The following is a 25,522-nucleotide window of genomic DNA, read 5'->3' as shown; positions in this document are numbered from 1 at the left end:
AATAGGAGAGAAAAATGGCAGGAAGGGGACTAGACCCCGGAAGGAGGACAAAGTAATAACCGCAGGAGCGAGGAGGAGCAAGTGGTCTGAAATCCAGGGAGAAAAAGAAGGCAAGAGGAAACAGAGCAACGAAAGCAAGAGAAACAAAGGCTTCCGTATAAAGCAAAACTGTGAGCGTTTCACCGTGAAGTGCCGAGTTGGACGGTTGCAATGCTCGGATCGCAGGGTGAGCTGAAAGGAAGTACCCCTGGCGGCGGTGAAAGAAAAGAAACACTAGACCGCTAATTTGGAACCTAGAGAACGTGGTGGAACAGTTCAATGGCGGCGAAGCCGTATCCGCGGCAACCACCGCCACCCGAAAGGGTTCGTGACAATATCTTTCATTCGCCATGTTTTTTTGAGGCAGAATACTGGGCACTTTTGTGCTGTTGTGTATGTCTCCACTTGCTGTGCTCATCTTTCATTTCTGAAATGTCATAAACCAGCGATAGCAACACTGGTACTGCCTCTAGCAAGATGTTGCATATTAGCCTTGATTCAATATGCAATCTAACTATCATTCTGAGGTTCATCAATGAACTCTACAGTTTTCATATCACTGGATTCAATTGTCCTTAGAGATGGTACATGATGTTAAAGACATAGAAAATTGTTCCTGTTAAGGATAAAACCATCCCTTAATTGATAAGATCTGTTCCAAAACTAAACAATAATTTGAATGAGTTTTCATTGTGAGGTTTTGTTGGGCAGTTTTGGTAGAAGTACTTCTATGCCCTGATTCTACTTCTTTCTCCGGAGCACAAAGTGCCCTATCTGAACCTGGGGTCTGACCTTGCGGCCCAAAATTTGACAAGGGACCTGTATCCTTACCACCCGATTCCTTTATGTTGTTATTATTGTTTGTCATACTTGAGTCCATACACTCTTTGTTCATGAATTTGTCTGCTGGACTTCAACACATTTTTTCAATTTTTCCTCCAATGCAATGAAGCTTAGATTCAATGTTTTTGATATATTTACTTGTTGATATTCATTCGGTAAAAGCAATCTGCAAACTGTCACCGGCCTTGAATTATCTTGGCACTGCTAAAATGTTCCTCTTCTAGTAATTCACAAGAGCCGCTCTGCTCCCGATCGACTGAGTGTGGTTGCTTATCCTCCACGTCTTCATCATTTTCATGCGTGGACAGGTTCAAAAAGTCAATCATGATTTCTTCTTCACTCTGCGTTTCAGCTGCTGTATTCCCCTCCAAGTTTATTTTGTCAGCCAATACCATATTTAAGGATTTTTCCAACAAATCACCAAACTTGGCAGCATTTAGGGTGACATTCACAGTTTTAATGTTTCGTAGACATTTTCTTAATACGAGTCATTGTTGCCATTGTTGTTAGTGGTGTCTGACGTAGCCAGATCAGGATTGCCAATAACACCCTCATCAACCGCTGAGGTAGATGGTTGTTGTGATTCAGACATAACCAGATCAGGATTTACAATTACTCCCTCACCATCCGCTGAGGTAAATGGGTTTTGTGGTTCAAAACTCACAGGATTATCATTTTGAATGGGGACCTGGAATTTTTTTACAGGAGAAGACTCCCCCACTGCATCAGACTCTCTATTTTCTGCTAATCCATTCAGTTCAGTGTTAGTTATAACCGGCCTGGACTATATTAACTCCCACATCTCCAGACCCCTCTTTATAGCAGCAGTCTTTATTAGTATTATTGTTACATACATTTTGTGTGCTTTGGTGAGTTTCTAACTGATTGCATTGTCTAGATTCCTTACTAGATTGTGTCCAGTCCCACAAGGGGCTGCGCTGTTTATGTTTCAACAAGCCTGGCCCTTCTTTGGCAACTTCTGCAAGAAGTTTTTTATCTTCACTATTGTTGCACTTTTGTTCTGCCAAGACATTAAGTGAGCAATCAATTCTTTTGTTTTCTTCATATGTCTTCTGTTTAAAAAGGGTGTTATCACATTCCATATTTCTTAACTTGGAATTCATTAGTGCAGCCAGAGTGGTCAGATCCTTGACGTTCTCATTCATTTGTTCATACATTTTTAAGAATGGAGCAATAGTTATTGACAACGCCGACATCAAGTTTGGCTGTAATTCTTGAAGAACTTTTTTAACCACTTCTCCTACTTCAAGTCCAAACTTCTCCATTCTAGTATTAACCTTTGAGAAGGTACGCCTTATTTTTGTAAATTCACGTTCCATGAAAGAGGAGTCTGATGATGATTCATCAGAGGAGGATCCGTTCTGACCATGTTTTAGAACACTTGGCTAATTTACTTGCATTAGTATTCTGGGCCTGCCATCGAGCGTGTCTGGGTTCCCTAGTTTGATTTGGATGTTTTCTGTTTCTCTGCTGGGAACAATAGAACTTAGAAGATACGCTTTCCTCAAACGCCTTCGTTTTTGAGCCCCACTTTGCCACTTATTCAGTGGGGGGCTTACCAAAGCTGTGGTTCCGCAGAAGCCATTTTGACATGAGTTTCTGTTGACTGATGACTCTTCTCTGGTTTTGTTGTTTATTACAGAGTTTATTTGTGTTAAATCACGTAGAAGGTTATTGACTACTTCTATCGAATTTATTCTTTCAGACAATCCCATACTCACACACTCTACTTCCTTGTGTGAGGACAGTGGATGTTTGATCACCTTTGTCCCACTCTCTGATACTCGAAAGACTTCATTCAAGTCGAGCATAACAGGCAAAGGGCTCTTTTGAATACTCAGCATGTTTGGCACCAATTCCCCATCAATGTTCATTTTTGAAAAGCTGTTTATAAAGTCCTTTTGACTGTTAGGAGCTTTGAAGACGTCATCCTCAATAATGACTCCACCCTCAGATATTTCAGCCAAGCCACTAGCTTCTAAGTCACTCGAAAGGGGATTTCTGGTTGCGTCAGGTAGACTCAGATTCTGCACCCTCGTGTCACATTTGTCCCTCCTCATAGTAGCTAGCTCTTATTTTTTCAATGCTTCTATGCTTAAGTCCAGGACTGACAGCACTTGTAAACTCTGTCGCAAGAACAAACATGCAGATCCACTTTCTTTATCCATATTATCGACCCCAGCAGCGGCCAGTTCTGGTTCTCTGCTAGAGCCTTGACGAACGCCCTGACGCGCCCGCCATGCGAGCTCTCGTAGTTGAGGAATGATAACGTGGTTTGCCAGAGCTGCCCGCCTAGACTTCACCCCAACACTAGCAACATTATCAGCGCAATCGTCACTGGTATTCAACCCTTGGCAACTGTCGGTGTTACAGGTTTTCACTGCTGTTAAAAATTTGTAAGCCTGTACACAGACAGATGCACTGTGCGGGAGTATACAATGTAGCGCTCTCAAGAGTTCCTCGACATTCCATACTGTCGATATCATCTGACATTGTTAATAATTGGCGTGATGTAGTTGAAAAGTGACTTACTTGACGCGCCTGTTTCATTTCTGATATCCCTCGCTGCAACTACGATCTTGTTAACGGTTGCGTGGGTTTTCCCTTCGATCTCACATGCGCCGGTAGTTTGCCACCAGCGTCCATTATTCCACGTTAATGTACTGACAGGAGCCGGTCAGCGGATATTTAGTAATGAAGTCTCACAAGCGTTGCACTGAGCTCGCAAGAGCTCCAAGACTCCCAAGTCTCTGCTCGACTCCGCGACCGCTCTGAAGGGAGTCGGGGTATTTATATGATAGACTCCAACTCAGGTAGTAGAAACAATTGAAACACTGCACACTCCACACGGTCTGCAATCTCCCAAGACTCTGCTCGACTCGACTCATAATATTCTGGCATAGTTATATTTGGCATATAGCTGTTGATAAGTGACAATTTATAGCCCCGTAACACCGCTGTGACCACGAAAGCTCTCTCTGGCAAGTCCCTAGCCTGGTCTATCAGTCGAAAACCCATGCAGCTATGAATAGTAATAGTCACCCCCTTGGTTGCGGGGAAAAAAGAAGAAAATTATCTGCGACAGCCCCATCTCCTAGCGAACCTAGATTCTGTGCTGGGATGCTAAAAGGTCTCTTGAAGGAATGCTACTCTGGTTCTATGTCTATCCAAATAGCATAGGATTTTATCAGCCTTCGCTCTGTGGTTAAATCCTCGAACATTCCAGGAAACCATATTAATGGCTGTGCCATTATCCCCAGCCATACCTTAACCTTTGAAATTGCATAGCCCAGCATCCCCCATCTCCTCTCCCAGTTGCACAGGAGAGCCATCCTGTACTAATAGTATGTATCTTGGGGCGTGTTTACAGTAGCTGCTCATCTCTAATCTGTCTATTTGATAGATGGTTTAGGTCATTGATTATAACTACACACCCACCTACAAAAAATGAAATTGCAACAATGTGTTATTCACTGGAGGGCCACTCGAGATAGCCTATTGGCCAATGTCGTCCTGTTAACTTATTACTATCCTTACTTTTATATAATATCCTGTTGCAACCTCTGTTCCCCAATAACAGTGTTTCACTCTTACATAGCACACAGTTGGTCCTGGCCTTATAGTTCTCAGGTGTTGAAGTGTACTGAAACTTCATTCCTAGTTGATGCACCAGGCCTACAAGGACCCAGGTTTCCCAGTGTGTCAGGAAAATCACTTGCCATCTCCGTCCCCAAATATTCCACCCTTAGCTTGGCAAGGAACAGCATTGAGTATTTCATGTTCTTTTCACGTGATGCATGCTTGACGCTGATAGAGGTCTTCTTCCATGATGCATGTACATTTACTGAGAAATCTGGGAAGATGCTCATTGTGTCGCCATTATATTGAAGTTGCCCCTTTTCTCTTGCCAATTTTAATCAAATATAATGATCGCTGTAATTGAGCAAATTAGCAATCACTAAGCGCAGAGCTGCCACAGGAACCAGTCTCCTCAGCTCATCCACAAACATAGGAGAGAATCTTGAGGGATCCAATACCTCCTTCAGCAACTGTTACACGCACAGTTCTGGAGGACACATTATGCAGTATTACATTTACCCTGATGTTACTCCTTCGAGATCTGCTCTCCAAATCATCATTCCTCTCAATTAGGGCATTTAGAGTGCACCACATCTTGGTGATTTCCAATGTATTTAAAGCCACTCATTCATCCAGAGCCGACACCCGTTCTTCTACTGTGCCCAGTCTAGAGCCATGTTTATCCTGACAAGCTTTGAGATTGTGAACTTTGCTTGTGAAGGAGCAAACATTTCTTTAATTTCCATGGCACAGGTGTGCCCTCCATCAGCAGCTTGGTCTCGCATTCGTGGGCCTTTAGGTGTGCCATCTATCTCTTTTGGCTTTCTCCCTGCACCGCCTGCATCAAATGAGAGCTTTGATTGTGCTTTCCAATCTGAGATTTTTGGTCATTGCGTATGTGCCACAGGGATCCAACCTAAGTTTCTTGCTTTGTGTCAGTTACACAACCTTAAGTAGCTTGCCAGTTGGCTGCCACAGCGTCAACTTCTTCAGTCCCACGGGCAGCCAGTGCGGCTCAGGATCCCCAGAGGCTGTTCAGGTGGCCCCCTTCAAGGCTGTTCAGTCCTGCCACTTTCTAGCGAGGATCAATGGCGGGGAACCGGGCAGGCACAATGAGGGCTGGCGATCTTCACCACCTAGCCGGCAGCCCGCAGCTCAGTGTGATCAGCATCCATGCCTCTCCCCTCCTTGACGGCTGGGCGCTCCCCAGGTACGTCTCCAAAGGGGATGTAAGCAGCTCTGCCAAGGGCCCAACCACGACAGAACCGAAGAAGGATTACCCCGCCTCCTTGTTCTACACCAGCCTTCCTGCCTGCCACCCCCCACGCTCTGGCACCGCTCCCCGCTTCCGCCTGCAGGAGCACAGCCCAACGTCTCGGGGCCACGCAGCACTCTGCTTCTCCTTGGTCAGTCAACGGCTGCCCACCAGCTTCACTGCAACATACTCTGCCTAGGAAGGGCGGCACCTCTCTTGGCACTGGCCCACTCTTCACCTCCATGTGGCCCGCTGGTGCATCACCTCGGATCGATGGATGCAAAACACATCAGTGTTCCACAGACTGCTCCCTTGCCCGCCTCAATGAGCAGGCTTGTGAACTTCTTTTGTTGGTGCCAGGCCCTTTAAAATGCAGCGGGATGTGCCAGAATTTAGCACGGCGACCACAGATGCCATCTTGGCCAGGCTCTCGAGCGCTCACAAAAGTCTACATTAATATCCAATTGTGAAGGTTTGTGCCAAGAGGGCATTAAGTCCAAATGGCCTTCCTGGTGCACTACACAACATTGGGATGGATATCATGCACACCAGGAAAGGAGAACATGCTTTTCTCCTGCCATGTTTAACATTGCAATGGTTTACACTGGGCCACTAAGATTTAGTGCACCTGGGAAGTCCATGGGTACATTTGTATATTCAGTCAGTTTTCAGGGAGCTATTATACAGGGATTTGGAGTCAGGGCTCCCCACCTCCACAGTATTGGAGTAATGTGTGACTTCGAAGGAGAGACCAATTTCACAAAAATACAGGGAGCCAGGGCCAGTCTTTTTAGGCCTCATTTTCCAAAAGGAGTTCTAAGAGTGCAGAACAATAGACAGAAAATGCACATTTCCAGAGGCAACGAAGAGGCACATAGAATCTTTCACATTGCATAATCAATTCCCAAAATAGAGGTCTATTATAAAACAAAATGTTTTGAGCTGAATTATTTCAATGGCAAGTAATTTGGGCCACACAGCTCAAGAAAAGAGGAAAGTAATGACAAAATCCCAAAGCCCAAACAAAATCGTCTGTAGACTGTAAACAGATTCAATCCATGCCAGTTGGCAAAAAGCTTGAAACTGGCTATGGGACATGGAATATCGCAGGATGAACATAAATGCTAAGTAACATCTGCATGCCTTTTTTTTTTTACAACCCGGCAAAGTAATTTCTAATCATGTTAACTAATGGTAGCACATTTTATGAGATAAAAATACGAGAGGTTGCATCAAAAACATACTTCATGAGCAAGCAATATTAGCAATTCTTGCTAAACAAAACACAACTTTTTCTCGAAGGTAAGATTACGAGGAAATATGATGTATGACTTTTTTAATTTCACTTCCTATCAGCTGACATGCTCTAAACAAAATATGAAAGATGAAGGTCAAAATGTCTGTGTCTCAAACCATCTGCTGATGGTATGGGTTACCAATGAGAAGCAAAGAAATTGCTACTTACCACAATGAGGGTCTTATCAGATGCAGTTATACAACAAATTGGATCATCTGTTGCCTAAAATAGAGAAACATGATGCCTGTTGATCACTTGGAAATCAATGTGTCATAGAATAGATCTATATACACGAATAAATCACAATGTGGCATGGTGACCTATATCTGTCCCATCAGCTTCAATGTGTACTTATCACAGGGCTCAAGAGTTAAGGTTCCATTCTAACTTTAATATTTGTGTTATAATTGTGCATAATTCTTCTCCTCTTTCTCCAATCAACCTGAAATAATTCTGCACCTGGTAGATCATGTTCCGCTGTCTTAGTGTGCTACATTGCAGGTGGACTGGCAAAAAGGTTGTCAAATTACATTTATTTAATTGGTTTTTTATAACGCGCCTAATACTGTACTTGAGCTCAGATCCGGAATTCGAACCTCTGTTGCTCTGCGTAGTCTTGCTTCCAAGACCAGCACGTTGCCCCTGTGCTATCCTCGGTTCACATGGGCAAACTCAAAATGAAAAGGGTAAATTCCCCTATATGGCAGAAGAAGGTAAGGGAAGAAATAGGGATGCTAACTCAGGAACTCAAAAGTGTGGTTAAGAAGGTTTATCTTGCTATTATCTGCAGATCCATGGGCTTGGTGCTCAGCGGTAGCTCATCTGCAGACCCAACAAATGAATTAAGATTGGGTCCATCACATCTCAACCTCCATAATCAGTTTCCCACTGCCTATAAGACTCTGTATCCCCTCTCTCTGTGTTCTTCCAGATGTACCCTTAATAATCTATCCTGCTAACTCCATCCATGTCATGTACCTTATCACTGAATGTACTTGTGGTAGCACACTTTGTTACTCATAGCTAGGTATTCACTCATAGAAAATCTCTCTCTCCTCTCTCCTCTCTCCTCCTCGCTCCTCCCTCCTCCCTTCTCCCTCCTCCCTCCTCCCTCTTCCAGCCCTGTTTAAATTATGTTGTGAAGTACTATGCCTGAATGTCCTTCTATAACAAGGCTATTGCTAAAAATGCAGGTTAATATATATGGATACTTACTGCTAAAGCTTTGGTAAAATCCAAATGTCCATCTGTAGTTCCAGAAGGTGTGTCATCAATATGATAAATTCTGTAAAAAAGAAAGTTCTTATGAATATTTTTTTAAAAAGCATCACGATTTACTACTTTAAACCAGATAAAGTGTGAATTAAGATTCATTTCAAGATTTGTTGAAAATGTTTTTTTGAAGAGTGCCCAAAAGTAATAGTGAGCACGGTTAGCCACAATCACTGATTGAAACCATATTTAATAAACTCAAATTCCAAAATGCAAAGTAGGTAAATTAATAATCAAAGGACACTTACACTCTCAAAAAGGCTCACTCAACCTTACAAATGCATATATGTTCATATTCTTCTCAAGGAAGAGTCAAAATAAAGGTGGAAGACCTGATTATATGGCCTTTCTTGGGCTATGGACCCATGTTTTCCAGATGCCATAGGCAGCAGAGATAGCACGTTTGGGTTGGAACAAACCTTCAGGGTGACTAATATTAGGTAGCAGTCTGTAAGGCTGCCCGGGCTGATGGTCGAGCTGTGCAGGACAGGTGGCTGGTTGTATTTTACAATGGAAAACATCAGAAATAAAAGAAATGCCACAGTTGATTTAACTACTTTGGTGAAATCTGATCTCTTACTCAATGAAATGGCCACGAACGGTCAGCCTTAGATCCCTTGGAAAGCAGGCCAACCAGGCTAAAATTGCTAGAGCCATGAGCTTCCTGGAGATAGCACAGGGTTACAGCCGTAGAGCCCCGGCCACCTTGAACCTCATGGTCATGCCTTGACCTAAGTAATCAGACTATGGAGTGGGGAGACTCAGAATAGATCTTCCCCTTCCTCTACATCAAACACCCTCTTCTAAGCTGTTTTAAGGACAGGGGAATGGGCAAGCCTTGTGTCACATGAGACTCTGTGGTTCTGTTGGTTCTTAGCCCTATGAATTCAGAAGATCCTGTATATATTGTGCCCAGAAACATAAGAGGAGCAGCAAGTGCAAAAGCAACACTGTGGGATATGCCAGGGGTGATCCAGGCAGAAGACGGAGAAACTGACCGAAGAAGATTAGCTAGAAACAGAGCTGAGTGTCTGAGTTCCTCTCACGAGTAGGGATCTCAGTGAATACTTGCCCAAATCCTACTGCCTTTGAAGTGTGCAGTCAGCACTACATTGTAATGAGCAGGTAAGATAATGAAAGCAAACAGGAGTCGGGGAGCGGAATCAGGATTCTGCAGCTGTACAACGCTGAGCGAGTAAGAAGGCAGTACATCTCTCAGACATTCAGATGATCGCTAAATCATCATTTACAAGCTTAGAAGTTGCAGACCCGCACAGGGGGGTGGGCGGGCATACCTAATTACAGTAATTCACCAATGTGAGTGCCCCACAGAATGGAAATTAATGTCCGGCCGATCAGAAAGCCAGTTAATCAGTAGGGCCTATAAAAGTTCAGGAAAAACAAGGAGGTAGAAGAGCGTAGCAGAGCCTGAGAGAGGGCAACAGGAGTGACCTGAGGCAACTGGGCCGACTAGCCAGACTGCTGTGTAAAAAGCTCATGGACGCACCCATGAGTTCGATCCCTTGGAATTTTGAAAAAAGCTACACTGTTTGCCATGCAAACGGCACCATTTCCTTTATTTGAGAGTGAGACAGTCACTATATCCCTTATTGTGAAAGGTGCATATGGTGTGCTTGTAGGACCATATCTCTTAGAAAAGAGGTAGTAGTAGTGGGAGGGGCAATACATACCATTACAGTGACATTGGGCACCATAAAACTGCATCAGGAAGACGTAATCCAGGGGATTATCCTACTCTTTGGATTACAACTAGAGAACAGGTGGATAAAGAGTGGCAAGGACGAAAGTGGGAGCTATATCCCTGTGACTTAGTGTAAACAGCTGGGTGCTATATCCCTCAGACTTTGTTCAAAATAGTAAACCTGGGGAAACAGTATTTCCATGGGAGAAAGCACTCTGACACTTTATATTTAAAGCCATTTTGAGACCTTTGTATTTAGAAAATCGCAAATCTCTCAAAACATGGCTCCTTCAATAACACCCGACCAAGGACTACTTCCTTTTTTTATTGTTTATTTATTACACTTGGAATATATTGACAATAATGCCACATGTTGAATCAAGAAGCATTACCAAACTTTCATACAATTCTGTAAGGTATACATATACAAACATGAATTATAGCAATCAGGGGTCCTGACAATTCGCATCAGGGTGTTGGATGGACCGCGGCCAGGTACACCCGGATGTCCGACCATATGTCTTTAGGTCTGCTGACACTTGGTAGCATGGCAATATACTTCCTCTGTATCATTTGCCCAGACAACATCCCTCAACCATATCTCTTTCTCTTTCGTGGGAGGTTGTTTATGTATCCATTTCATAAGAATAGCTCTCTTGGCCAGCAATAACCCCAAGTTCAAGAATCTGCGCTGGGTTACACTAATTTGGCCAATGAGCCGAGAATACAGTCACATGCCGACAGGTCGAATTTCCCCCCCAGCACTTCGGACACGGTGGACTTAACAGCGTTCCAATATTCAGACAGATTACGGCATGACCAGAGCATGTCAACAGCAGAGCATTATCATCACCACATCTGGGGCATATATTTACCTTATTGGACCAAACAGGTTTAATCTTGCCGGGGGATAATATAGTCTATTTAGAATTCTAAAGTGTATGAGTCTGAACTTTGAGTTCAACGGCACCCTCTTTGACAGTGAGCAATGCACCCTCCATTGAGAGTCTGTAAATCCCACTTGAAGGACCACACCCCACATGGAGTATATAGGCCTTACCGTCTCAGCATTCATAGATTGTGCCAGTTTATATAACCCAGAAATACTTTTCCTACCAGCGGATCTAGGTAATAAGTATGCCAAACATGGATACGTTGGTGGTTCATCCGGGAATGTTGGCCAAAGCGCCCGAACCGCAGCACGCATAAGAAAATAGTACAATGCTTCCACAGCGCTCCTTCCCACAGCTGTGCTCAAAACCTCCCACTCCACAAAGGGTCCCTCCACATACAAATCACCAACCATGTAGATTTCCACCGCGCATCAGGTTTGCACTACACCTACATCTCGTGTGGGGCGGGGGGACATTGGGATCCCCCATAGGGGGGGAAACCCATCATATAATGGTGCCTGATCCCCTCCGGCTATCAACTTCTTCCATTCCCTCCTGGTTGCCCCCACCGGATCCAGTTGATGGTTTGCTTGGTATGCACCACTCAATAGTAAAGAAGCTAAGGAAGAAGGGCTTAACTTTTCCAAGCGGGAATGCGGTGGGGCAGGATCGGACGCTGACCAGTAGGTTGCACAGTGGACTTGCGCCACCAAGTAGTATAGTTGACCAAGGACTACTTCCAATGGACGCACATACAGATGCACAGACCTCAACTCACAGTACTTCGCTGCTGTTAAAAGATGCCAGCCATATGTGACCAGTTCAATACCCGCGGAGATCCCGCCACAGATAAACAAAGAACTTCAAAATGCGGTATTTAGATTCATATGGGCAAAAAAGAGACCCAGAATACAGAGACGCATACTGACCCGTCCTCTCCTCCTGGGAGGCCTGGGGGTTCCAGACTTGGGCAGATACATCATGGCAGCGCACATGGCCCCCATACTACAGTGGGCTAGCCCAGCCGACACCAAAGGATGGAGAGCCATAGAACAAGCATCCACACAGATCCCGATAACAGTGCTCCTAGCATTGAACCCCAAGGCCCGCGAAACAGAAGGAAAACTACTAGGAGCTACTAAAACAGCCCCAAGTAACTGGGACAGAAAAAAAGATCAAACAAGGATTGGGCCCATTATCCCCAATAGCACATAATATCGATTTCACCCCAGGCTTGAAGAAGAATTTCTGGGTAGGATGGAAAGCCGCAGACACTCTAACATTACAGGACATGTACCAAAACGGTGACCCAATCCCTTTCTTAGATTGCAAAAAGAAATTCGATCTGGGGGAAAATGAAAGGTTCAGATAAATGCAAGTACGACACTGGATATCCCACCTGTCAGTGAAAAGAGCGGGTACAAGAACCCTAACAGGCTTGGAACTAACAATGCAAGAGGGGAAACCAGGGAGAGGGGTATCTAGAATTTACAGACTGCTCGATGGCGCACAACCAACGGACAACCTAAGATATAAAGAGAATTGGGAAAAAGATGTGGGAGAGCCGATAACCGAAAGAGAGTGGGACCAGATATGGACAAGAGCTCATAGATCCTCTAAATCTACAGCTAATAAAGAAGCTGCATATAAATTATGCTACAGATGGTACATGTCCCCCCACAGATTACACAAAATAAACTGAGAATATCCCCCAAACTGTTGGAGACAATGTGGAGGGAGAGGAGATCTGTTCCACATGTGGTGGGCATGCCCCAAGGCGATTACCTATTGGAAGGAGATACTGGGACACATCAAAGACATTACTGGCAGAGAGTTACCACTATCACCTAAAGTGATCCTGCTGGGAGCGGAGGCAGAGGGTATATACGCGGCATCGGGCATATATCCACTCTAATAACACACTTACTATCACCGGCACGAATGACATTGACACAAAGGTGTAAAACGCTAGAGGGCTCAACGACACCATGGTGGTGGGTGAAAATATGGGGAGTAATGGCAATGGAGAAGGTAACTGCCATAAGAACAGAGACTTACCAGAGATACTTGTCCATATGGTCCCCTTTTAGAGACTTTGTCAGAGACAGGGAAGCCCATTTCTATAAACCACAGACCCTCAGAAATATATCGATCACCTAACAACCCAGAACAGAGAAAGAGAGAAAGAATCAGCATGACGAGAAAAGGGAACAAGGCGAAAAGTAAAGGGGGGGAGGGAGTTAACTATCTAAGTGTTCCACTCAAGAACCTATGTATGAAAGAAATGAACACTGCAGAGAGTGTAGCCTACTGGGTCCCCCTTACGAAACTTTGTCGAAGAAAGAGAAGCCTATTTCTTCAAACCTCAGATTCTCAAAACGTTTATACCTCCTGACAGCAGGGAACACAAAAGAAGTGGGATCCTCATATGGGGACGTTTTAGCGGAAAGGTCAAAAGACTCTGGAACTTAGATATAAAGGATCTGGGTGGGGGGTGAGGATGAAAGTTAAGAATGAATCAATAGAAATTTCTGTTGTATAGCAGCAGACAACGAAGTTATGACGCAGACTCATATTGTCAAAAGTTATACTCTTGTACATTTGTTGAAAGCAAAATGTTCCTACCTCTGCAAGAAAATAAAATTGTTTTTTAAAATTTAAAAAAGGGCAGTGGGGAGAGTGGTGGAATAATAATTTATAGTTTAAAAATTGGAGGCAACTTACACTACATCGGGTGACATTAACCCTGAATGAAAATTTGGTTTTATGCATTGTGTTAACAAAGTATAATGATTATATGTTGCAATTGATTATGCCTCTATCGAAAAATAAAAATGGTTAATAAAAAAAAGATGCCAGCCAAAGGCTGGGTACCCACATTCTGTACAGCCCTCTGCAGTTCTCGAGCTAGGACCGCACTTTACACAAGAAAATAAAATGTTAACAAATAACATAAATTAGAATACACACAGAGGGGGGAACACCTTGTTTTGGTGGGCAAATCAAAAAGCCAAAATCTCATAGGTATTTCTCCACCATTTCCTTTTCCTTGACTGGGACAGCAAAATTGACAAGCCATACGGATAGAAAGCCTCACAGAGGGAGACCTCTCTTAATACTACAAAGGAAGAATAGACTTACATTCTTAGGAACCTTGGAACTTTATAAATGTACTCATCCTTTCACCTTGTATTTAAGACAATACCAAACAGGAATATCTTGCTGTGCTATCATCTCAATGGTAAAAATGCCAAGATGCAAGCTACATGGTCAGCAGAAAAAGTCACGTGCCCCCTCAATTGTACACATACACACATTTCTTTTTTTTTATATAACTCTGGTTATTTCTTTTAATACAACGTACATAGAAAAGCAAAACAATAAAAAGAACCAAAACACAAATAGAACCTGGAGCACGTAGTTCAGGCACATCCAAAACATCATATCTGACACTGCTCCAGACCTCCAAACACCACCACCATAGCGTTGTTCCCCAGTATTCACCTTACATTAACTGGAGGAAACCATACAGAATTATAACAGATCATTTTGCAATGTGAATAACAATTAAAGCACCACAGCCATTATGATGTGAATGACCCTGCAAGGAGTCTGACTCGTATTACATACGTACATTCCATACATACCACGGCCCAAATATCTCCCACCATTCTAGCCCTTCACCGCACCCCAGGTGGCAGACAGGTCATACATCCTCTTCAGGAGGGTCTGAGATCGGACGAGGTTTGTAGCAGATCTCATGCCACACACCAACTACCTGTGCCATTGCAATAGCACTCTTAGTAATGATCAACCCTGGGAGAGCACTCGAGTGAGCATTTTGTGCCTCTTACCCAGTTTGCAGGGGAGTAAACCCAATATACACTGCCTAACAGTAGCCTGAACTGGTAATCCAGTAAGTTCCACCAATGTACTCATCACCCGCCACCAGAACATATGGACCATACCAAAACCCCACCACATGTGCATATACGCTCCCATCTCTCTGCTATATCTCCAACAAGTAGGATCTAGTTCATGGGCATTTTGGCAACCACCACGGGTGTGATAAAATCTTAACCCATTTGCACAAGTCATGTACCCATCTATTCCGCAGATCTCCCACACCTCCCAGTTTCGCAGAAATGGCAGCAGCGTATATCTATGTTACACGCCTGCCACCCTCGGTCAAGTGCCTCATGATGACATTAATCACATGCATCTCCCATAGACTTCTGAGCTCAGCCATCAACCTGGCAAACTCCAAAAAGTTAAGCTGTACATTGGGATGTGCATCTCTGAACACCGAATATGTGGTGGCCCCATCATCCGTTGACTAATCTTAATTCGTCCTCCTCCTCCTATTCGGGCAACACTCATGGCCCTCACCTAACCCCAGCCTACCACAAGAAAGTCTCATTTCCAGAAGAAAATGGCAATTTTTGTCCCCTCACCCTAAGGTTGCCTGTCTCCATACAAGTATCAGCATGGCTACCAGAGAAGCAAGCAGCCCGAGTTACCCCTTCTGGGCACCATTAAGCTGGATTGTCCTACAGTCAAAGGCATTTATGTTAGTGATCAGGTCCGCCTAAGGGTACATAAGCCAGTCTGCATAAGCTTCTTTATTAAGTTACAGGAGTAATCAGGTGGTATCATCAGCACATTAGGTCATCAGGAGCTGAAGGACAGATCTTCAGGGAAGCCCACTGGCTCCCACCAGCTAGGCTACCTAACTCCAACTGCCTAGAGTGAAACATTCACTCAACCAGAAACATTCCATGCACTCACAGAACATTCTCTCATAACATCACACCATCCATACAGGAAGGGAGACAGGATACAACCCACCTCCCTTCCTTCAACATACCACAAAGGAACACGAACACACACACACACACACACACACACAGAAGGGTAGGGACAAAACACACCTGCCTTCCTTCAACATACAACCAAGGAGCATACACAAGTGTGAGGACAACCACCACACAAACACCTTCAAGCACCACCACCTGCGGGATCAGAAGACACGGTTGTCCCAACCAAGCTTAACTAACATTCATGCAGAGAGGCTGCACCACAACTCTGCATTCAAAACCACCAATGTATGTTCATTCCACCTTATACCTACCACTGCCACCAGTTGGTCTCAAGCCTGTCATGCTTGAGCGCAAACCTACCCCTTCTGGGCCTACAACCTATCGCCACAAACCACCAGACAGCCACTAAGCACCTTTCATCCACCACTGCCAGTGGTGGACCTCAGGCCTGCCACGCCCGAGCACTGACTGCCCCTATTTGGTCTGGCACGCAAGACTGCTGCAATAAAGCAAAACACTAACTTTCAGGAGAAGCCATCTCAACCTGGAAATTGCCAGACACGCAGGGATGTGAAATTTAGCAAAACCATCCCTTAGTACGAGCTACGACATATCATCACTCAATCCACACCATACTGACACCAACAGCAACAGAGCAAATAGACTCCCACTGACAATAAACATCTCTACTAGCAACACCCAACATGCTGGCCAGGCAAGTCAGGCACCAACAACGGACTCCGAGGAGTTTATTTACACCACAAGCTACTGAATCTGCATTGCTGCCGAGGAGGACAGAGAAAAGTTGCCAAATAGACCAACTTGGAAGAAACAACAATGGATGTTGAGAAATTTGATCAAACACACACGCAAAAAATAACTTGCGACGGTGCTCATGACTTTATAAAGGAATCCACCAGAAAAAACTATTAAAGTAGTCTAAAAAAAGGAGTGATGCCAGGCAAGAAGTAACACAATTTAATCTGGGCTCAGTTACAGCTGGGAAAGTGAAATTCAAACAGAATGCAGAACAGAACTGCATGAGAAGCACTGTCAAAGTTACGCCTCAAGATGAAAACCTTTATAATGGCACAAACTAATCAGCATCAAAACACATTGCAACATTATGTCAATCCCCCAAATGAAGCTTATTGGCAAAGCTATATTATTCCCCTATAGCGGGACATACATTACCCAGAAGTGATTAGGTCCCACAAATCTTACCAAACCAATCTTAACCCCCCCCGCTGTGACATCACAGTCCAACCCACAGTTCCCACATCATAGTGCCAAAACATTGGTACATTTGAGATGACCATCAGAACTTTTTCATCTACCGCTGGACATCTCAAAATGTTTCCCATGAGAGCGCAATCGATCATGACACTGCAAGGGCCTTGAACAGTTAACAAGTTATGGACTTAATGTTGCAGCCTAGGAACTCTTTGAGCCACATCCCAGGCTGAGATGTGCTGAGAGGCAATTTGAAACAGCTATGGAGTATTTTGAAACTGTCAGTAGACCCGTTTCCAGAACTAATATGCTGAATTATAAAATGGTTGTGCATTTGCAGCCTTCCCCTGGCACCCATGAGCTTTGCTTCCTGACCTCGAATGTATCGAGAGCTGTTTATTTCTTTCCGCAATAGCCTGGGAACGTGTAGTTTGCAATGTGCTATCAGCTTCTACCACTGCCAGGCAAATTAATAAAATGTGAATTTATTTTCTAGCGTGTGCAAGCACCCAGGTCTATTTGCAAATCTAATGTTACGTCCCACACAATCACCTGAAATTCAAGCATTACCACCTGTGGGTTATTCATTTAAAACAACATTAATAAGCGCATAGTATGCGGTCAGCACTAAAGCTCCTGTCCGCTTTCAGTGGGCTATTCCACAGCTGATAAGTTTGTGCCTTTTTACTGCGCTGAACTTGCACTTCCACTACATTATTCATAATATCGGGCCTCAGCCCACCCAAACATCACAACAAGCATCACACACAAACAAATGAGTCTCCATCAACAACAATACACCTAACGTACAACTATCATGACAACCAACTAAGGTGTACTTCTACCAATGACATAATACAGACCACATTGCATCATCATCACACGACAATTCCAAACCATGTGATAAAAAAACAATACCCATGACAGGGGATAAAACCGCCAAACCGTGATATAGGATGTCACTGCCAATCACGAAAATTGATCAACTGAAGCTTCTACCACCACTACACAACTTCAAAACTTCACTATACCAGGCAGGCGTCCCCAACCACCCAGCAGGAGCAAGATCACCGATGCCCACACCAGCCATCACACCAACAGCAGATCTATTATAGTCACCCACTTTGCTAAATGTATTAAAACCTCAATGAAAACACAGTCATTACATATAACTTGCAAAATATATTTTGGTCAGAGTTAACCACTACTGCACATCAAAATCATCAAATGCACTCAAAATAGCAACAGCCACACTTCACCAACACATTTTTATTACATTTACATTTTCAACTGCAGAATATAAATTTAGGTAAAGGTCACGGCTGCAAATCTGCAGCTATATTCCTGAAAAGCCTCCAAAATGATGAACTCTAGCCATATGTCTAGAAGGTCATAACACAATCGCATCAAACACTAACACCTACACACACTCTTGAAATTAGAGTGGTAGAAAACACTAACGGTCAATGCTGCTTAAAAAGCAAAATTCCTGCAAGTCCTCAAATGGTTAAAACCAGCATATCTCTAGCAACCATCCATAAACAAACACACTTCACAAATTCCTTTTTTTAATGTAAAGATTACATGCTACATAATTCATGCTGTTTAAGAGCAGCCTAATCCTGCGAATGCCACAAAATTGGCTAAAAGCCACTTATAAGTCAATCACTTCACTAAACAGCATAACCATGTAGCAAACAATGCAGCACAGCAATGTATGCCCGCTTCAACATCCGTTCCAGTTACTTTACCTACTAGAATTTTACACCATCAGCATTTTAAAAATGTTGGTCCCCTCAGGTGATGGCAGCGAGCCAACCGCCCCGCAGAGAGCAATGTGGCACTGAGCTTTGGCATCAAGAGACGCTACATTATGCACTAGCCTAACAGTGCTTTATGAGAAACCTGAAGGTGTCTCACCGCTAGTCTCCAGGGGATCTGTCATCTAGGTGGCCAGCACACGGCCATCGCTTTTGGATCCAGTTCCTGGGGGTGGACCAGTGTGGGAGGATCACCTGGATGAGGGGTCTTCAAGGAGTGGAAGTGGGACACCGGAGGGTGAGACATGGCTGTAACACCCTTTCCCCAATGTACCACTAGGATACTGTAGGGGAGGGCAGGTCAATAATAGCCATCTCAGAGTCCAGGCTTCATGAGGCCTCCTGCCCCGCCCTATCATTAGCCATGCCCAGAAACACAATCTTCTGGAACGCCAGGCCCACCTCTCGGGGAGGCAGCGTCGCTCTGATAGCTAGAGACAACCTCCCATTCAGACGGATCAACACCTCCATCAAGGCCAACACTGACCTATTGTCTCTCAAGCTCTCACCTTCAAAGACCAAGCACAACTAAACTGACTAAAGAATCCCATTGACACCCTGAAAGAAGACTTTGCTAAAATCGCCAAAATATATAAATCCGCCATTATCACAGCAAAATCCAAGTCCTTCAATTCCAGTATTAGTAATGCAAAATCAGATTCCAAAGAGATTTTTACCATCTTTAGAGAATTGGAATCTCCAGCCTCAACTCCTTCACCAAAGACTATACTTGGTGCTCCAACATTCAAACAGCATTACTAGGCAAAATTGACACCCTTAATAACAAAGTCATCCTACAACAAGCAGAATTCAAGAAACACCCATAAGCCTCAAACCCTATCTCGCACTCCCCCAATCCCTTCACCTCCTAGTTCTCCTTCAGGGAACCATCAGAAACAGACGTCATAAAGCTAATTAAAAGTCTGAAACCTTCAAAATACAAAGGCGATATATGCTCAGCCTCACTGCCTCATTCGCTAATAGCACTGTTCCAGCCAGCCTAAAAGCAGCATAGGTCCACCCACTCTTAAAAAAAAGTCCCTAGACTCTGCTATTCCAGACAATTACAGGCCAATCACCACTGTACCCTTCCTTCTAAAAATACTGGATCGAGCAGCCTACCTGCAGGTTCAGCAATTCCTTGAGCAATACAAAATCCTAGGGACACGGCAATCAGGTTTCCGCCCCAGCCAGAGCACTGAATCTGCCTTTCTAGATCAAAAAAATTCAGCTAGACGAGAGCAGGGGTGAGGGCAACCTTGCCCTGCTGCTCCTCCTAGACCCATCAGCGGCATTCAACCTGGTCAACCACCAAATCCTTTGCCACCACCCACACCAATTTCTCCCCATCAGCCACTGCTTGGATCGTATCCTTCCTCGAAGGAAGAGTCATGAGAGTCTTCTCAGATATCGCTAACGCCTCTCCGGTCCCTATCCCTGTAGGGTTCCACAAGGGTCATGCATCTCCCAGACCCTTTACAACATCTTTACCAAGCCCCTATTAAACCCCTTAGACTCACTCGGCATAGCCTACACAAACTATGCCGACAATACCCAAATCCTGATCCCTCTCTCAGGCAACTACGCAGATGATTCTTACACCCTCAACAATATCTATTCCACTATACAGGCCTGGATGGTAGCTAATCATCTTTGCTTCAATAGTCACAAAACTGAAATCCTAATCATCAGCCCACCAATGTGGCCTAAAACATCTCAACAAGCAATACACCACCTTCCTGATTGACAATTGTTCAATTCACTCACCACGACCAGACAGGCGAGTGCCATGGTCTCCTCAGCAGCCTACGCCACCTAGGTCCTCAATGCGGCCAGACCCTCTCTCTCTAAAAACAGCTGCCTAACCATCACCCACGCAATCATTGGTTTCAGCATTAATTATTGCAATGCTCTATTCTCAGGCACCTCTGCTGGTGACATCCACAAACATCAAGTCATCCCTAATGAACCCTCAGAGAAGCCCTTAATATCCCCAAATAATAATATCCCCAAAAGAGAACATATCTCCAGAGCAAGAAGAGAAGCACATTGACTCCCCATCCAGAAGCGCATCACCTTCAAAATTCTATCCATCGCCCATAAAGTGCCTATCCAATACAGCCCCCCATACCTCACTCAGAAATTACCAAAACCCACCAGAACCCCCTACACCGACCGGCTAATTGTGCCTAAAGTGAAGAGATACAAAGAAAGTGTATCCCCCCCCACCAACTCCCTGAGGGCAGAAAAATCCAACTGGATATTTCGCAAAGCGCTCAAAACTCAGCTCTTCTCCTAAACCCACATCCGCCCCTCACCCCCCGCCCCACCGCCAGGAAACCAACCCTGCTACATTACTTCTCCTCACCTTATGGTATGTCAATTGGTTTAATATGTACCTGTGCTAATATGTACCTTTGTTACCCTTGATATTGTTATACGAATGTTTGTACAAACTCTTCTTGTAACAGCGCCTCAATGCCCACAGGTTGTATGCGCGCTATACAAATGACATAAATAAATGCAATGACTGTTCCCCCAAAGATGTGATGTATGAGATTGGAGTGAAGGTCTCAAAGGAGGGAATTGTGGGGGGAAAACTGAGAGCTTACCTTTTTTTAATGAACTCTTCAGATACTTTACTGTCCTTAGAATGATAACAGAGTCTATGCTAACTGCCATGTTAAACAGTCCCGTATTGTCATCACAGTGCAAGCTTCATGTTCGAATGCACATATCTTAACCACAAAGGCTTTACCCTTTTACTACCTGACAATGTACGATCCCATTATTCTTGCCTCCGACGTGTTTCCTGCTTGGCATGTATAGGAGTGTTTTAGCAAGACGTTTTACCAGGCAAGGCGGCTTTTGCAGACGGAAGTAGTCTTTTAGTAAGCAAGCCGAGGTGCCCGAAACCATGCAGGAATCGTAGAAGTAGCTTGCGCAGCAGCAATAGCAAAGTGACATAACATTTCTTCCGCTGACATCTAGAAATGTGAGAACATAGCCCCTGCCAAAGACTTGTGCATTGAGACTATGATCATTCACCTTAAATATTGTTGTTGGGCAGTCTCATGCCATGTCTGGACCTCCCTTTCTATTGAAATGGATGTGTACTCTCTGGTATAAATGTTTTGTTCCTTGAGGGGAGGTTGCTGCGCAGAGCCTCATTCTGTCCTGGGTTGCTGTTGTCCTGTGTATGCTGGCTTTGCTGACTGCCATTAAAAGTACACCAATCCACCTGAAGAGTCTGTGGTTGAGTTTCACAAAACACTGTTATCCAAAGCCTCCTCTTAGCCTAAGTTTTAAATATGAGCAACCCCTCACTGGAGTCACTGTGTCACCTCTGTAAGAAATGCAGTGACATTAAAAACAAGCCACGGGCAGCTCCAAACCTGGGGATGAGGGGTTGGACAAGCACCATGCAGACAAAAAGCCCAACTGAAAGACTTTGTCATAGATTAGATTAGAGTAAAGTTCCGAGGCCACTGCTGTGAAAATCAAGGTACAAGGAGAGCAACAACACACATGAAGGTGAAAAACAGAGGAGTCTTCCTTACAGCTGGTTTTCAAAATATCCGGCTAGAGAATCTAAAGACAGGAAGGAAATGCGCGACAAGCATGTCATAGAAAACCTCCAACCGCCCAACTTCTAGCCAGAAATATTTACCATCCATGCTCCAGGACACAGCTACAAAACAGATGCCTGATCAAACACTGGCCCTCACATTTCCAACCAATCCATCTGCCATTCGAGACTTGACCCCTGGTAACAAATGTCCAACATTGAGCATCACAAGGCTGAGGCCTTGGACTACCATGACAACCGCAAAGCATGACTGTTCTCTCCTCTTTGTCCCACCCTTATTGCTATAACATGCACAGGATGCCTACAAACCAGGAAGAGACCTCATAGCCACACAAGCTATAATGCTTGCCATCATAAAATGTCTCCTGCAACGTGGCAGCAGAAAAGAAATACATTAAGAGAGAGCACCAACACCCAAGTTAGTCTCCACCTGTCATCACCACTGCTGGGCATTTGGGTACAATGCGAGGGCATCTGCCATAAGCGGTCACTATTCATCCTTTGCATTAAGCTGCCAATTAGTAACCTCTGCATTTAGGGATGAGCATGTGAGCCCATAGAATATGTTAGATTAGACTCTGTTAAGTCATTGGGTATATGATTTGACACTTCTAACAGTAAAACCAGTTTAGAGCATCACTGTTCCCATTGGACTAGCAAACTTTGGATGCAAAGAGAACTATACCACAAGTCATGTTAGGGTGAATAGGGTAAAATCTAGCCAATCATGAAAGCTAGTTAACGTCCAATCTTCCATTGGGGTCTATACCAGAGAATCATAGTTTGGTAGATCACGTGGTGATATTGGATAATGTGGGATGGAAATGACTATATCCCACCCCCCCCCTAGGCGCTTTCAGGTGAGGCAAACATCATATGAGGTGATGTAGTGTATAAAGGGGGAGTACACTGCACTATTAAGCACCATGAAGAATCACTGTAGTGCCAACAGTAGAGGCACAGCACTAGAAAACACATAGCACATGGCTCCATTTTGTATTGGGCCTCAAAGGAATAAGTATGCAGGATCACGCTGTTCACGAACCTAGGTCACTAGGCCCAATCTCATTAAGACAGAATGAAGTCCACTTCCCCCCTCGTCCCTCCAGTGTTGCGAACATTTAATATCTTCCCAAGGAATGCACCCTGCAAGAGCGTGAGACAACACTGTGCTGCGTCCATTCATCTCCACTAAACTGCCAGTAGGCCTCTAACCCCAACCCAGCCAGTCCGGAGCCAGCCCCACACCACTAACCCGACCCCCACACCTTTGCATTCCCTGATAAGCAAACAACCCCCTTGTCCCAACACAAATCAAGTGTCCGCAGAAGATCTAAGCATGCGTGGCTGTATTTCTTCAAGCATGAAAACACATCTCTTGCAACACGAGGTACAGGGAGGGATAAATTAAAGATAAAAACCCCAGGTGGAGACCTTGAGTGCGGGAACTGCGGTATCAACTAAGTCCTGAATGTGTGGGTCAATGTGACTGTATTTCATCCTCCATTCCCCCTGGCACAATTTCCCGCGCCCAGGTGCATGCCACAGTAGTGGAATATGGAGCTTAGCGTGTTAGCTTAGCTGATACAATGTGTTACAAAGCTGAAAAAGGCCGTCCATTAGCGGGACTATTGACAATGATTAACCGGTCCTCGGGATACCGGTTGTTAAAAGCAACTAATTACACCTCATATATACAGGTCTGTGAGATAGGAAAATCTGTTGCTCCTATAAAGGCTTGTGACGTGATCCATATCATTAACCTATATTGGAACCATAAACGAACTGGGACCCAGCTATTTATAGATCAGGTCACCACAATCCTTGACAATTTGCTAGAATCTAACTCTGGAAGTGATGTTATTGTTTGTGGAGACTTGAACATCGACTTCTTCAACCCACAGAGCTCCCTTAAACGTCAGCTGGCCAAATCATGGAACGACGAATTAGAAGTGAGGGGTCTCTCTATGTTAAATGGCTGCACACAAGGGGACATCCCGCCGAAGCCAACGTGGAAGCGAGAGGGTCAAAGTTCCACCATTGATTATATATTTGTGTCGAATACCATACACGAGAAAATCAAATCATTGAAAATTCAAACAATGGACAATAGTGACCATGATATGTTGGAACTAAAATTCCAAGACTCTGGCGGCATAGAGAGGGAAACATGGTGCACAAAAATTTTGGTGGAACCAAACCGTCGGCGCTTAAGGTTGAAGAAAGAGGAAGTATCTATGATATGTACCCAATACAAGTCATTAGGAAAGGAGATCGACTACGTCCCAATGTTGTTACAATTCAAAACAAAAAACATTGGAATGAAAAATTGGTCCTTCCAAAATAAACACACCTTTGACATCATGATAAAACAACGCAAGAGAAGGATGAGAGCTGAAATTCGCAAAAACAACCAAGGTCCAACTGATGAAATATCGAAGAAAAACAAATTAGTGAGACAAGCCTATAAGAACTGGATTAAAAGTCATCGAGCGATTATACATCAAAATGACGCAGAAGCGATGATGATGACACTAACGAAAAAAGACAGTGGGGAATTCTGGCGCACAATCAACAGCTTGGAAGCGCCACAATTCGTCTTGCAAGCTTGCCCAGTGTCAGAAAAAGAATGGGTGAATCACTTCACAGCCTTGTATTACAAAGAGCTTGAGCCAAATAATGTTCCCTCTGATGCAACAACATGGAACCTACAGTTCTCAAAAGAAGATATCTACGAGACAATCGTGAGAGCAAAAAATTCCCGGGCACCTGGCCCTGACGGGCTGTCGAACAGTATGATTAAACAATTTCCGGACTTGTGGGCTGATTTTTGCTGCGAATTATTTGCGAGAATTAATACTCAAAAGCAAGTACCAGCCTCGTGGAAGACTGGAATAATCATACCAATATTTAAGAAAGGCAATAGATTATTACCAAAGAACTATAGACCAGTGGCCTTACTCGACGTTTTGGGCAAGATTTTCTCTTCATTGTTACACAAGAAACTGACTGCTTGGGCAAAAACAACAAACAGAGTGGACTCACGACAGGCAGGGTTTGTAAAATCAGTTGGCTGCTCACTGAACCTGCTTGTACTAAACCTGTTGAAAATGGAGGCCCTTAGAACAAACACGAAAGTGTATTTGGCTTTTGTTGACT

General features: G+C 44.2%; 1 protein-coding gene across 2 annotated transcripts in view; it reads right to left on the bottom strand.

The window, feature by feature from the left end:
- WDR35 (WD repeat domain 35) overlaps window positions 1-25,522 on the bottom strand; it is a 1,418,193-nt gene that overhangs the window by 788,683 nt on the left and 603,988 nt on the right. For both annotated transcript variants that reach the window (XM_069605912.1, XM_069605913.1), the window contains 2 exons: window positions 8,250-8,319; window positions 7,203-7,256 (listed from right to left, as the gene is read on the bottom strand). In XM_069605912.1, the coding sequence (XP_069462013.1) occupies window positions 7,203-7,256; window positions 8,250-8,319 (124 nt within the window). The remainder of the gene's footprint in view (window positions 1-7,202; window positions 7,257-8,249; window positions 8,320-25,522) is intronic.

Source organism: Ambystoma mexicanum, chromosome 4p, assembly GCF_040938575.1.
Source record: "Ambystoma mexicanum isolate Mex_15411 chromosome 4p, UKY_AmexF1_1, whole genome shotgun sequence".
In the NCBI taxonomy this organism is placed as follows: domain Eukaryota; kingdom Metazoa; phylum Chordata; class Amphibia; order Caudata; family Ambystomatidae; genus Ambystoma; species Ambystoma mexicanum.
Note: the sequence above shows the minus strand (reverse complement) of the source record. Positions and strands in the feature narration are given on the sequence as shown.